Source organism: Cannabis sativa, chromosome 3 (assembly GCF_029168945.1).
Source record: "Cannabis sativa cultivar Pink pepper isolate KNU-18-1 chromosome 3, ASM2916894v1, whole genome shotgun sequence".
In the NCBI taxonomy this organism is placed as follows: domain Eukaryota; kingdom Viridiplantae; phylum Streptophyta; class Magnoliopsida; order Rosales; family Cannabaceae; genus Cannabis; species Cannabis sativa.
In genome coordinates, this window is record NC_083603.1 from 51,821,682 (window position 1) to 51,836,365 (window position 14,684).

The following is a 14,684-nucleotide window of genomic DNA, read 5'->3' on the forward strand; positions in this document are numbered from 1 at the left end:
ATTAGTGAAAATGATATTTGTTTTCAATGACATTATTAGTTTTCAATGATATTTGTCATTGTTTTAAAAGAAAAAATCAATGAAATTACATAATTTTGAATTGTCATCACAAGTTTTTAAAATTTAAAATGATAATAATTAAATAACAATAACTTAAATTAATTTTAAGAGAATCAATATAATATTAAAATTATATATTTTTTTTTAAATTATTAGAAAATTTATATTAAAATTTTAGAAAATTAATATTTGTATGAAAGTAGTGATTAAGCATACATATTTTTATATTATTCAAGTATTTTATATTACTATTTTAATTATTTATTAAATTAAAAATATGATAAATTATTTTATAAAATATTTTTTTGGACCCTTATTATAAAGATAAATGATATTTTTAAAAATTATTAAGAAAGTATGTCTATTTTTTAAAAAGTATATTTTTATTTGGGCCCCTAAAATGAATGAGCCCTAGGCGCGAGCCTAGCCTGCCTATACCTAAGACCGACCCTGATCATATGATAATATTACTTATAAAAATATTTTATTTTTTATTTTTTATGGGAACTATCTATTTTTATTTAGGGAAAAAAAACAGAAAAATACAAAAAAGAAAAAAAAATTACAAATATACTATGGACCGACCCTTTAAATATTTATACAGGCCACATACAAATATTTATAAAAATACCACATGCTCTAAACCCAGGGCCGGCCCTAGGCATAGGCGGGTTAGGCCCGTGCCTAGGGCCCACACTTTTCGGGGGTCCAAAATAAAAAAAATTATTAGGCTTTTATTTAAGTAAAATTAAGTGTATTATAAACAACAAATATTTATAGCTTAGTTGGTTGAGGTGGAAGCCATAATATTTAAGGTCATGGGTTCAAATCCCATAACACTCTTTTTTTGATATTTTTTTTAATGTATTTTTGAGGGCCCCAAAATTTATTTCGTCTTGGGCCCATATATTTTCAGGGCCGGCCCTGTCTAAACCTTTAGCTGCAAGGAAGGAACGATCAAGAAGAACAGACCTCGATCGTTCAAATCAGCAACACAACCAAAATGAAACCAAAACGAGGGAAATACCACCATTAATTCCGGCGAAATCAATTGGAAAAGAAAACATGCAATGATCTAAACAGAAAATGACGAAATAAATCAGAAAAAACTGTGAAGAAACTGAAATTACACATTTGTTTTCTGTTTTATTCGATCAAAACAACTTCCCCTAATATCGAAATCCAGATTCATGAAATGTAGATCTGTAACAAACAGATCTGGAGCTCCCCCGAATCTAAAACAATGTATGATGTGAATTTTTTTTTTAAAAAAAACCTCATGAATAATATATCTACGTTATATACAGTTGCATTTTGGTTGATTACTGGTTTCTAATGTGGAATATATTTTTTAAAAAATACAATAAGAAGAGCAAATTCGAATTAAGGTACAACCAGTTACGTATAAGTCTGTTTATTATTTGTTTTGGTTGCCTTATAGTTGCATTATCGTTTTATGATAGTTTATATATTATGCATGAATTAATTTGACGGGGACTAAAAAATAGCAGTTATACATGGTAAGTTTTGTGGAAATAGTTACATATTAGTTTTATAATGAAATAACATATGCAAGTAGCAAAACTATAATAAAACTACAAAACAACTGTATACAAACTAAAATACAGGAAAAACTCTTTGAACATCAACATCCATGGTAAATCTAATTGTTACCCATTGATGATATAAAAATGGACAGGAAACAACTAGACAAAAAACATATTAAAAAAAAACACATACAGAAGGTGTTTACACTATTAAAAAACTATGAAAAAACTATTACAAAATGATAAATAATCAAATGAAGAAATTGAAATGAAAAACAATAAAACATCTGGAAAAACAAAAACAGAAAAAAAAAAAAAAACAACAACAACAACAAAATGAAACAGAAATTAAGACTAAACAAACGAAAATGAAAAACCCATAAAAAGAACAAATAAATTAAACTAACAAAATAGAAGCCCTAAAAAACCAAACAAAACAAAAATAAATGTTAAAATGAAAAACCTAAAATAGTAAAATCGATAAACACAAAACACACTAATGTCAAATACGAAAAAATTCAAAAAAGGGGGAAACCAAAAAGAAACCGAAAACAAACCTGAGATCGAAAACCACCACCAACTTGATCATTTTTTTTAGAAACATCTTCAAGAATTTTTTCCTGGGCAGCCACCTTCGATTTCTTCTTTGGAGGAAGTCGCTCACGTTTAGACAATGGAGGAAAAAATCAGAGTCATCCTCCTCAACAACAGGTCGTTGACCATTGTTTCTATTAGCTAAAGATTTCAATCCCATTTTAGAGCTTTTCTTTTGAACAGGGGAAGGAGTTGATGAAGAACGAGTTACAGCTATATTTATGTATGGATTAAGAGAAAAATAAAAGGATGGAAAACGGTTATGGGATTCGGTTAATGGGAGTTGAAAAAAAATTTGAAGAACAAAAAGAAGAGAGAAAATAGAGTTGGGATTGTGGAGAAGAAAGAGTTCAGCTATGGAGGTTGATATTTTTTTTAAAAAAAAAAACTAAAAAGAAATAGAAAATAAAAGGAAAAAGAAGAGAAAAAGAGAAGGAAATGATGAATGGTTGATTGATAGAGGTCATAGTCTACAGACGTGTAGTGATGCATGCATGAAATGTGTGTGCAAGTGGTAAAATTGTAATACAATAGAGTTGAAGAGTAAAAATGTAGGCTTAACCGTGTGGTTGTATATTAGTAATAAAGTATGTATTTTGTATTTTTGGTGTAAAAATTTCTTTTATTTATGTATTATTATATATTATTACTTTAATAATTTTTTTTTTCTAAAACAAAAATACTAAAATAGTTCAATCTATTCTAAAACCAAACATAAGAATATTTTCAGCATAATCTAATTAAGTTCAGTCCAGTCCAATTCATTCATTTTCAGTCCAATCCAATTCAATTATTTTCAGTCCAATCCTGAGTTCCAAAGGGGCTCTCTGGAAACAAAGCCAAAATACTTTTACATATTGGGGGCAAAGTTGTCTAACTTTTGTTATAGAAGGGTCATTCTATAAATTGTCAAAATAAAGTGGTAGTAGTGTAAATAAGGTTAGGGAATAAATACAGTTTGGTAATAAGGTCATGTCACAGCTTTCAGTTTCTAACAGAACCTAAAGCAAAAAAAACCATAACAAAACTCACTTCTTCTCTTTTCTCAAATTTCAAATTTTGGTCTGCACAAAAGAGACCAAAAAAACTGATATCGGTGAAGATGGACGATACCGAGGTTAGCACTAAAAATCCTTTTTTGTTTTTGTTTAGCTAATAACGGACTCCTTTCCTTTTATTTTTTTATTTTTTATATTTTTTGAAATGGTGAAGTGGGTTGCTAACTGATTTTGATCTTACTCTAATGGTTGTATCTTTGATCGTTCTCGAGTTTTGTGGATATGGGTTTTGTTTGTTTGCCTTTTCATTTTTGAAGGTTTTGATTGATTTCAGTGTTTTTTCTTTGTTTTCCCCAGAAATTGACGGCTTTGAAGAGGGCATATGCTGATATAATCCTCAACACAGCGAAAGAGGCTGCTGGGCGTATTTTAGCATCTGAGAGAAAAGCTCTTCGGTATGAGAGAGAACTCTTAACGACTAAAGAAGAGGCGCTTCAGATGCTTCTTAGGCTTAAACAGACATTAGATTCTAAGGTATAATGTTTTTTTTTTCTCTTTTACTTTGGTCTAAAATGTGCTTTGTATTTGTATTGTGATGAAGTAGTGGCTTTTGGATAGGTTTCTGCTGTGATTTCTGAAGTGGGTTTGCTGTGAATTGTTGTTTGGTGATTTTGACTTGATTACATTCTTCTTTCTTTTGCTTAAACCGTTTGTAAAATAGTTTATATAGCTCTGTAGCAAGAAAGTTTTTGTTTTTGCTCTTTAATCATTTAATTTAGTGTGAATCAAAATCATGTCTTGATTGTGCATGAGAGAAAATTATAATTTGGTAATGGTGACAATTTTTTTAAAGTTTGGTTAAAGTTTACACTGAATTCTGGCCCAAATTTAGTCATTGATGTGTTTACTGGTAGAATCAACATACCTTTCATGTTTTGAGGATCATTGAGCTATAATCAGGGATTCCTTACCTGGCAATGTTTCTTTTCAAGGTTTAACATATTCTCATATTGGCATATCTTAATTTTGGTTGTTACAATCCCATTTTACATGCTGAAGCAACTTAGTGAGGTTTCCTGGGTCGGTTTATTAATTAATTATGTGAACAAGTGAATAATGTACTGACTAGTTGTTCTGTTAATAGATCATTGAAATGGATAAAGTATCTTCAAGTCAGCAGAGAAAGATTGACGCGCTCGAGGCCCAACTGCAGGAAGCTGAGGATATAGTGAGAGATCTCAGAGTAGAGTTGAGTGAAGTGCAAGCAGAATTGGAGAAGACAAAGCAAAACCAAGCACCACCAGCTATGGATGAGCATAATTTAGACGGCAATACTTCACATGAAAATGGAATTTCTTCAAGAAATGACCAAGCACTGTCTTTGTTAGAGCAAAATCTGGAGAATACTACTACACATGAAAAAGGTCTCTACAGCCCTGATTTTATTGTTTCTGAGCCAAATTCACAAGTAGAACCAGAGACGAATTCTGGCACAAGCAAAATGTTGAATGGAATGTTTGAAGGCTTATGTTACAGGACAGATGATTCTCACATGGATCATTGCTACAATGATAACCCCAATTTTTCTTCCTTAGTGAAGAGAAGGAAAGAGCCTGAGCTGTACAAGAACGGGTGTACTCAGAGAATTCGTGCATCTGAAAGAAATATGTTGGATGGATATTTATCTATTTCCAACATAAATGATGATGCAGAAAATGGATCATTCATTGGAAGAGATAACGATGGCAAAAGGATACATCTAATGTCTACCTCAAAGAATGAAACTGATCAGGCACAGGAAAACCAATATGAACCCAGAGTGGCCCAAATAGATTATAGTCATGTCCTAAAAATACCCCTGAAGTCATTTCGGAATAAGAGGAAAAGAGCAGCTAGATATGAGAAAACTAAAGTTCTTCAATGCAAAAATCTTCATCATAATGAAGGTAGGGAAAATTTTCAGAAAGTGTGTCCTACACTTAATGATGAAAATCAACTGGTCCATTCTTGTGAGAAAATGCCAGGAGAAGTTCTTAAAGAGACACCTTCAGCTCCATCCCAAAAATTAGGAATTGAATTGAGTAGAGAGTCAGGATGTGCAAAAGCTACAGAAAATCTTGCTGAGTTTGTTAAACCCTGTAGTCTTCAGAAGGTAACTAAGGAGGATAAGGTGGCAATTAATAAATCAAATTTGATTAGTCAGGAAAGTTTATTAGCGAAATTTGAGGTTCCAGCCTGCAAAATAGATTTTAAGAAGGATGACGAATCAGAAAGTAAATTGAATGCTAAAGTATCTGATTTAGAAGATGTTGTGGCAAGTCCACCTGCAAGCAGTAGGCTTTTTAAGTATACATTTCAAAGAAAGCGGAAGAGAGATGCTTTGAGCAGTCCTGAACAAAATAGTTCTTTGAAAGAAAGCACAGCCGAGAAACAGAATGGTTCTTCAGAGCCAGAAAGCTCTAGCTTGTTGACTGAATCACCTCGGGACAGTCGACGACTGGCACAAGTTGCTCGTCAGGTTGGTCAATCTTTTTCTAATTTTTTCAGTGAATGTTAGTTTTAATGTCACCTGTGGTTTTTATATGATAAGTTTCATCTACAGCTAGGAAAGTCTGTAGTGCTTATAATTGTTGAATAGTCTGCAGAAACTTTTTATATTTTAGTGCACTATGCTGCTGTTTTTAATAATTTTGTTGGTTATCCTGAACTTTTGGATGCTACTAACACTATCTATCATATCAATTTGGAGAAAAATTTGAACTTCAGATCAACATCAGTCAATTATTGATACTGAGTTGATTCTGGAAAAACTGTATTTTGCATTGACATTGAAAACTTGAGTGGTGCTTAACATGTAACTGTTATGATTGCTTTGTAAGCTATGTAGACCAAGCTGAAATATTCTGTTAAACTTGGTTAATGAAAAAGTTATTAAGCAAAATGATATATAGCTACCTACCAAAGAAGAAAAAAGTATGTGTTTGGGCTCTCTTGAGGTTGTAATTCAGTATAAGAAAGAAACCAATTTTAGAACTTTGACATATTTGGTAGTCAGGCATCTGCAGACAGATTCTGAAAAGGCTTTCTTGAAATTTTTTCTACCTAATTAGCTCTACAGTTTTCACTCAAATTCATATCTTTTTGTGTGCCTTAAATATGTCTTGGACGTTAGATTCCTGGTCCAATGCATGTGCATTTGTTTGATATTTTGATATTATCCTGGGGCACAACAAGGATTTATTTCTTTCTTAATTCCTAAACTAGTTATCATTTGTACTCAAATTCATCTGTCTACATGCTACACTACTACTTTTATCTTGTGAAAACTGTGATGTTTGATGAATATGATAATATTGGACTGAATCTATGGAAACCATGCAAAAATTCAGAGGCGTGGACTGGGAACTGTAGGTTGTCTTTTTGGCATACTTATCACATGTTTCGGTGGATGAAAGGGATAAATCTTCTCTGATTGGAACTTGTAGCATTAGTTTTTTTAGGGAGCATTATCTGCTTGTTTACTGTAGTTACATCCGTGTTAGTATGGATTGTGAACTCGTGAATTATCTGTCTTTATGTTGAAATTCAACTGAAAAGCAGCTATGCCACGGTGATGAAATTAAAACACTGATCCATTTCTAACATATTTCTACATATTGCATTGCACAGCTTATTTCCTTGTCAGAGAAGAAGTGGTAGCAAAGGCTATGAGGACATTTTCGGAGAAAACCAGACTCAAATCTCTCTACTGATTAATGTTTTTGGTGAGGACTAGGTAAATGATGAGTTGTAGATCCCCAAGTAACTAGTTTAGTATATCATTACTTACAATTATTGTATTTCAAATCTTTTTCTCAAAAGTCATTAGTCAAAACAGTGAAGTTAATTTTATTGGGCAACTTCCATTCTTGGATAATTTCTCTAAGTGAGTGGTATATCATATATTGCAATATTACATATTGTTATGTTACTTGTGCCTCTCTTTGGGTTTGAACACAAACAAGTTTCTCCTCTTCATTGACACCACATATTTAGGGTTACTTATAATTAAGTTTTACCATGGAACATTTGAAAAAGAAAAAGAAGTTAAAATTAGTAGCAAACAAACTATATATGAAATATTATTCTTATGTCAACAATATTTCATTTAAAGGTTTTGTTTCCCAACAAAAATAGATCAAAAGTGGGTTATTGAATGTCCATGTTTAAAATGTTGAATGATAATTGTTGCCATTTTCTTCTAACTCATCTATTATATGTGATTTACCAGTCTTTTGCTCTCTAAATATCTGTTTTGGATTGATGATCATTATTAAGAAATCACTATTGGTTGAGGGATTGTTTGTTTAATTTGGTGCTTGAGTTTCCTTATTGAAAATGTGAAAAGATTTGTTATCCTACTTATAAAGAATTGACTTTGCAAAAAAAGAAAAAAAAAAAAAATCCTACTATGGATGAAGTTCATGATTTTTAATACATATAAAAATATTAAGCTTGTGGGTTTGGACTTTCGTATTAACTTTTCCTTAGTAATAATGATCATATGTTTTTTAGGAGTAAAAACCTAAGGAAATTACAAATTTTATTAGTTTTAATATTTTTTTGTGCAAAAATATGATTTTTTTTTTTTAAAAAAAATTATTTTATGGGAAAAAGTTAAAAAATATAAAAAATCTAAGGGTAATCAATAACTATAAAGAGGATAACTAGTTACTTTACACTGTTTTTCCTATATTATTTTAATAGTTTTTTTTTTTTTTTAATTTCCCATAAAATAATTATATTTTGCAAAATTATACTATAAAAATAAAAATTCCATGTAACAAAATTTAATTTATTTGGCTTTTGAATATATGAAAAATAAAATTAAGATGTAAACATTTTTGTTGCCTAATAACATAATAAAAGTTGTTAAATTTGAATTAGGGCCGTTTAGCTTGGAAAAGCTAAAAGTTGCATTTTAAAAAAGTTGTGCTGTAAAATTATTTTGTTCTTAGAGTGTAATGTTGCTCTTCACGGACTACTGGAAATCAAGGCTTGGCTGAATTGGAATGCAGTAACAATCAGCCTACCCAACCTGTTGAGATGAATAGGCAGAGCAAAGCTCTCTAAATTTCGAAAAATGGTCAATGCTGCTGCAATTGCAGGGCTGGTATATAGCATTTGGAGGCTGAGAAATGCTATAATTTGGCAGGATTGTTCCTCAAATTCCAGCCGAATTGTTAAAGACACTAACTTGAGTGTAAAGATGAGAATTGCAATGTTTTTGCCAAAAAAGATTAATGATGTAGATAAAGATTAGTTCAATGCTTTATGTTGCTCCTAAATTCGTCCAATATACGTGAACCAGTCAAGAGGGGACACGTGGATCAGATAACTTGGAAGGATTTGCTAAGTCTTTTTATGCCACCAAGAAGCGCTATTCGCATGGGTCCCGGAGGATATACCCGGAGTACAAGGTACTCCCGGAAGCTAGCATAGCATGAAGGCACTCCGGGATGTGTCAGGTCTCTCCCGAGAAATCAAGTCGCATTTAATGCTGCATGGGAGGAAGCGTGTTGGGACTGTAACACGCAATAAAGTCTGACGGCACAACCCCCGAACAGCAGCGCTACAGTAATGATCATTTAAGTCTAATGACGGCTACTCTGCGAAGAGTCACGTCAATCATAAGGCAAAAAGGACATTCTCCATAAAAACCCTACAGCACCTAGGGATTTGACCATGCATCACCCATGGTATATTCATCGGAAATGCCCAACTTTATGGATACTTACAGACACATGTGTAAGAACAATTCTGGGGATTACCCCACCAAAACACTATAAATACCCCCTCAAAGCTCATTTAATGAGGTCGGAGAATCTTGGTTGCAAAAGAGCAAGAAGAGAAAAAAACTCACCAAGAACATTCTCTGTATTTAAGAGAAAAACATTCTCTCAAGTGTAGAATCTGTATTAAATACATTCATTAATAGTAGTGGCTCGTGGACTAAGGCTCATTAACGCCCCAACCACGTAAAAAGTCTTCATCTTACTTTCTTACAGCTCATTATAATAATTATATTTTAATAGTTGCCGAAAACCTCGGTCAACATTTTGGTGCTTTCATTGAGAGCTGAGGAAAGCTGCTTCACAACAAGCATTCAACTTCACGATAATGGTGGAGACAAGAGCTACACGTCATCCTCGCCCTCTAGAAGACGCTCAAGATCCCAATGAGGAAGATGTAGCCTCAAGGCGACGGAGGAGTCCGAGGAAGAAGAAGAAGGAATAGTTCCCGATGAAAACCACGAGGAACACCTCGACGAGTATGCTTATGATGATGGAAGCTACCAAGAGCTGGTGCTCCTCAGACAAAAAGCTATCGATCATGAAGCTGAGATCGAAGCTCAGAAAGTGCAAAATCAAAAAATGCATGAAGTGATGCTAGCCATGCAGAAAGCCATGGAGGCAGCTGGTATTCACGTGCATCCCAAGGCGATGGCCGCTGGACTCGACGGGGAGCCAGCGACGTCTTCGCCTAATTCCCAGCAGCAAAGGCCTAGGGAGCCTAGCCCTATAAGGCACCCTGCTGAAGAAAACCAAACAAAAAACCCTACTTCTGCCCCTGGTCGAAAGAAAAAGGCGCGGGATCCGCGAAAGGTCCGCTCGGATTTCCCTAAAGGGAAAGGTCCGCAGAGGGGCAAGCCCCAAAGAGGGAGTCTTGGCCCTCAGGATCGAGGGGACCGGAAAAGCGTTTCCGTGCACCAGAACCGTGGGGTAGAGGAAGAGGACAGAGATGTCCACCCATTGATCTGAGAAATCAAATCAATGGGAATCAAGGTGACCTCCGGGATCACCTTGACCAAAAAAGATACAGACCCGTAGTCTCCTCGGGTACTGTAAACGAAGGGATTATGGCAGAGCTTGCCATACTTCGAAAAGATATTGCCCGAGTCTCCCGGAGGCAGAAGGGAGATGACTCCGACTCGGACAGTGAGGATCGGGAGCCTTGTGCCAAACATATCCTGGAGGCGGAGCTCCCTAAAAACTTCAAGATGCCCGAGATGGCGGCATATACTGGGAACTCCGACCCCAGTGATCACTTGTCACGATTCAACCGAGTCATGACAGTCATGCGGGTCCGACAATGACGCCAAATGCTTATGCTTCCCCCTCACTCTGAGCGGATCGGCAGAGGAATGGTTCAAGAAATTGGAACCAGGATCGGTGGGATGTTGGAACAAACTCCAAACCAACTTCCGGAGACAATTTGTCGCCGCCAGGAAGGTCAACTTGGAGGTTAGTGCTTTGACCAACATCAAGCAACTACCCATCGAGACCTTGAAGAATTACATCAAGAGGTTCCGAGAGGAAGCCTCGAAGACCAAGAAGGTCGACGACGGACAACAGCTTGCGCTTCTCCAAGCAGGAATCCGCACTGGGACTCCCTTCTGGAACGAATTACAGCAAGAAGGCGCTGCTAGCCTTCAGGATTTCCAGAAGCGAGTCCAAAAATATATTAACCTCGAAGAAGCCCAGATCGTGGCTTACGGAGGCTATTACCCCACCGGGATAGCAGGATACATGCCAGGAGTATCGCCCTCGGGTGCTGTCCCGACCGCGACCCCTCCGATAAGTGGCATACGGTCGCTACTCCGGATACGCCTGTGGCCAAGCTTTGCCCCCGCATCTTCCCATTACGGCAACCCGTCCGGGTGAATGGACGGACTCCTTCGCGAGTCGCCCCGACCGCTAGCTTAACGTGCCCTACCCAAGGGTCGAGAAGCAAAAGGTCTTCCAAGGGCAAAGACCCGAACGGAGAGAAGCGCCAAAAGAAGGGGTACACATCCCAATACACCCAAGACACGAGCTCACGGACTCTCGGGAACGTGTATATTTTGCCACAAGGCGAATACGCACTACCGGAGACCCCACCATTGTACGAGAGACGGCTCCGGAGAGATCCGAGTAAAAGGTGCGAGTACCACAACGACATTGGCCACAGCACCAATGAGTGTAAAAATCTCAAAGATGAGATTGAGAATCTGATCCGTTTGGGCCACCTCTATGAGTGGATCAAAAATAGGTTACCCCACCTTAACCCGGGGCAGGTGGCAGGGGGTATGCCTTCGGGAACACCAGGGGGTACAGCAGGAGTATTGCCTCCACTGCTCCCGCAGTGACACCCGGATATACCCGGACTACCGCCCCGGCCTAATGGACGGGTAGCCATGATCTCCGGAGGTCCCCATATCGGAGGAAACACTCGAAAGGAGCGAAAGAGATATGCCGAGGCCGCAAGACACAGTGAGGTGTGGGAGGTCACTCAACTCCCAGCTCAAAGGCCTCGGCTAATGGACCAACCCATAACGTTCACGGAAGAAGACGCCAAGACGGTGCGTTTTCCTCATCACGACCCGCTGGTCATAGAGACCCCCATCGCAAATAAAGTGGTGGCTAGGGTCCTGATTGACAATGGAAGTTCCGTGAACTTGCTCTTCAAAGAAGCCTTCACTGCGATAGGGTTGACCGACCGGGACCTCTCTCCTAGTGGATCGCAGCTCACAGGGTTTAACGGGACAACGCTAATCCCGATGGGGAAAGTCAGGCTCCCAGTTACCCTATGCCCGGATACCCCCCAAAGCACATTCAAGTATTGCACCTTTGTGGTGGTAGACTGTCCCACAGCCTACAACGCAATCTTAGGCCGACCGGCCCTCGTCGACTTTGGTGCAATTACTTCAATCCGACACCTATGCCTAAAATTCCCTACCCAGGAAGCCGGAGTCGGAACGGTGAGGGGAAATCAAGGAGAGGCCAGGCAATGTTACAATGTTGCCACCCACTTGCCAGTACTCATGGTCCAGGGGCCCCCTGAGATAGAGAAGGCTGAAGAAGACGAGCTGGATCCTCACATAGGATCCGAAAGGGTCGTAGAACCAATGGAGGACGTCGAAGAAATACCAGTGTGCGACGACGACTCCACCAAAGTACTCCGGATAGGGAGAAGCCTAGATCCGGAGGAAAAAGATAAAATAATAAAAACACTGAAGGGCGCCATCGACATTTTTGCATGGCGCCAAGAAGACATGACCGGCATCAGCCCTCATGTCATCACCCATGTACTCAATGTCAACCCGGACATGCCCCCGTACGAAAAGAGACGCCCGCTCGACTCGGTGAAAGCCGAGGCCTTAGAGAAAGAGGTGGATAAACTTTTGTCCAATAGCATGATCCGCGACGTATACTATCCGGAATGGCTGGCCAATCCGGTCCTGGTGCCCAAGCCAAACGGGACTTGGCGGGTTTGTATAGATTTCACAGATCTAAACAAAGCCTGCCCAAAGGACTGCTTTCCGCTGCCCAGGATCGACCAGATGGTGGACGCCACGTCCGGATTTAAGCTGTTGTCTTTCATGGATGCCTATGCTGGGTACAACCAAATAAAAATGTATACGGCAGATCAGGAGTGCACTAGCTTCAGGACCGATAAGGGGGTATACTGTTACCTAGTCATGCCTTTCGGACTGAAAAACGTCGGAGCAACCTATCAAAGAATGGTTAACCGGATGTTTAAAAGCCTCCTGGGACGAAACATGGAAGTATATGTAGATGACATGCTCGTCAAATCCAAAGCATGCAACAGTCATGCAAGCGACTTAGAGGAATGTTTCGAAGTCGTCCGGAGATACGGCATGAAACTCAATCCGAAAAAATGCACCTTCGGGGTCAAGTCGGGAAAATTCCTGGGCTTCATAGTCAGCCAAAGGGGGATCGAGGCGAACCCGGAGAAAATCCAAGCTCTCCTGGACATGCCATCCCCCAAGAAACATAAGGACGTGCAAAGTTTGACCGGAAAGGTAGCCGCACTGAGCCGTTTTATCTCACGGTCCACGGACAAGTGCATACCTTTCTTCAACATACTGAAGAAATGCCAAAAGTTCGAATGGACAGATGAATGCGAGGAGGCATTCAAAAGGTTAAAAGACCACATGGCCAAACCTCCTATCCTATCAAAACCCGTCCTTGGAGAAGACTTGTTCCTTTACTTGGCCGTCTCCGAGCATGCGGTCGATCGTCGCATTGGTCCGGAGGAAGAAAAATTCAGCACCCCGTGTACTATGTTAGTAAACGCATGGTAGGGGCCGAGACAAGGTACCGGTTATTGAAAAGTTAGTATTCGCCTCCGATGGCATCACGGAAGTTGAGACCATACTTCCAAGCCCATCCGATCGAATTTTGACCAATCATCCACTCCGCAAGTTCTCCGTAAGCCCGAAGCCTCCGGAAGACTCCTCAAATGGGCAATGGAACTGAGTCAGTTCGACTTACATTACGTGCCCCGGATTTCCATAAAAGGCCAAGCCTTGGCGGACTTCATCACCGAATGTAATGAAGCCGAGGCAACGCCTAATACACCGAGCCACCCATCCCCACTTGGAGAGTATTTGTTGATTGAGCTTCTAATGAAAACGGTTCAGAGCGGAGTGGCTATGATATCACCTACCGGGTTGCGGCTCCAGGCAAGACTCCGATTCAACTTCACGGCTTCGAATAATGAAGCCGAATATGAGGCCCTGATAGCAGGGCTAAAATTGGCTAAAGCTGTAGGAGCCAAGAGGGTGGAAGTCTACAGCGATTCTCAGCTGGTCGTAAACCAAGTTTCCGGAGAATACCAAACTCGCGGCGAAAGGATGGCCGCGTACGTAACAATAGTCCGAGAACTGCTCCACGAGTTCACGGACTATAAAATAGAAAGAATCCCCCGAGAAAAGAACGCTCACGCGGACTGTCTGGCTAAGTTAGCCTCGGACAGCGAAATCGAAGAGCTGGGGGTAGTACCAGTGGAACGCTTGGCAGAGCCAAGCATCAAAATAAAAGAGACCACACAAACGGTTGGGCAAGAACCCCCGGTGGATGGTCCCCATCATAAAATACATAACTACAGGTGAGTTGCCCCAAGAGAGGGCACTGTCTCGAAAGATTCAGTATCAGGCTCATCGTTATGTAATGATGGATCAAATTCTCTACCGGAGAGGACTCAGCATGCCTTATTTAAGGTGTGTATCGGACCCTGAAGCTAGACAAATCATGCTGGAGGTCCATGAAGGGTTCTGTGGAGATCATACGGGAGGACCCAGCCTCTCAAAGAAAATATTGAGGCAGGGATACTTCTGGCCAACAATGAAAAAAGATTGTATAGACTATGTCCAAAAGTGTGACTCGTGCCAAAGGTACGCGAACATACCGAGAGCTCCTCCAAATGAGATCACGTTGATGACCAGCCCCTGGCCCTTCGCGGTCTGGGGCATAGATCTCATCGGGTCTCTACCTACGGGAAAAGGAGGGGTAAAGTATGCAATAGTAGCAGTGGACTACTTCACCAAGTGGACAGAGGCTGAGCCTATGAAGACAATAACTGCTAAGAAGGCGTTGGACTTTGTTATTAAAAACATAGTATGTCGATACGGCTTGCCTCACAAAATAGTCTTAGACAATGG

At 39.1% G+C, this 14,684-nt stretch overlaps 1 protein-coding gene across 1 annotated transcript; it reads left to right on the forward strand.

Moving 5' to 3' along the window:
- Positions 1 to 3,163: 3,163 nt before the first annotated feature.
- On the forward strand, positions 3,164 to 7,169 carry LOC115710725 (uncharacterized). The gene is made up of 4 exons (XM_030639079.2): positions 3,164 to 3,318; positions 3,557 to 3,733; positions 4,344 to 5,717; positions 6,869 to 7,169. The coding sequence occupies exons 1-4, from the start codon at positions 3,304 to 3,306 to the stop codon at positions 6,896 to 6,898; spliced, it is 1,596 nt and encodes a 531-aa protein (XP_030494939.2). The 5' UTR covers positions 3,164 to 3,303; the 3' UTR covers positions 6,899 to 7,169.
- The last annotated feature ends 7,515 nt before the right edge of the window (positions 7,170 to 14,684 follow it).

Coding starts and splice junctions, on each gene's coding strand:
- LOC115710725 (XM_030639079.2), top strand. Junction 3,734..4,343: donor AACAGACATTAGATTCTAAG/GTATAATGTTTT, acceptor TTCTGTTAATAG/ATCATTGAAATGGATAAAGT. Junction 5,718..6,868: donor TGGCACAAGTTGCTCGTCAG/GTTGGTCAATCT, acceptor TGCATTGCACAG/CTTATTTCCTTGTCAGAGAA.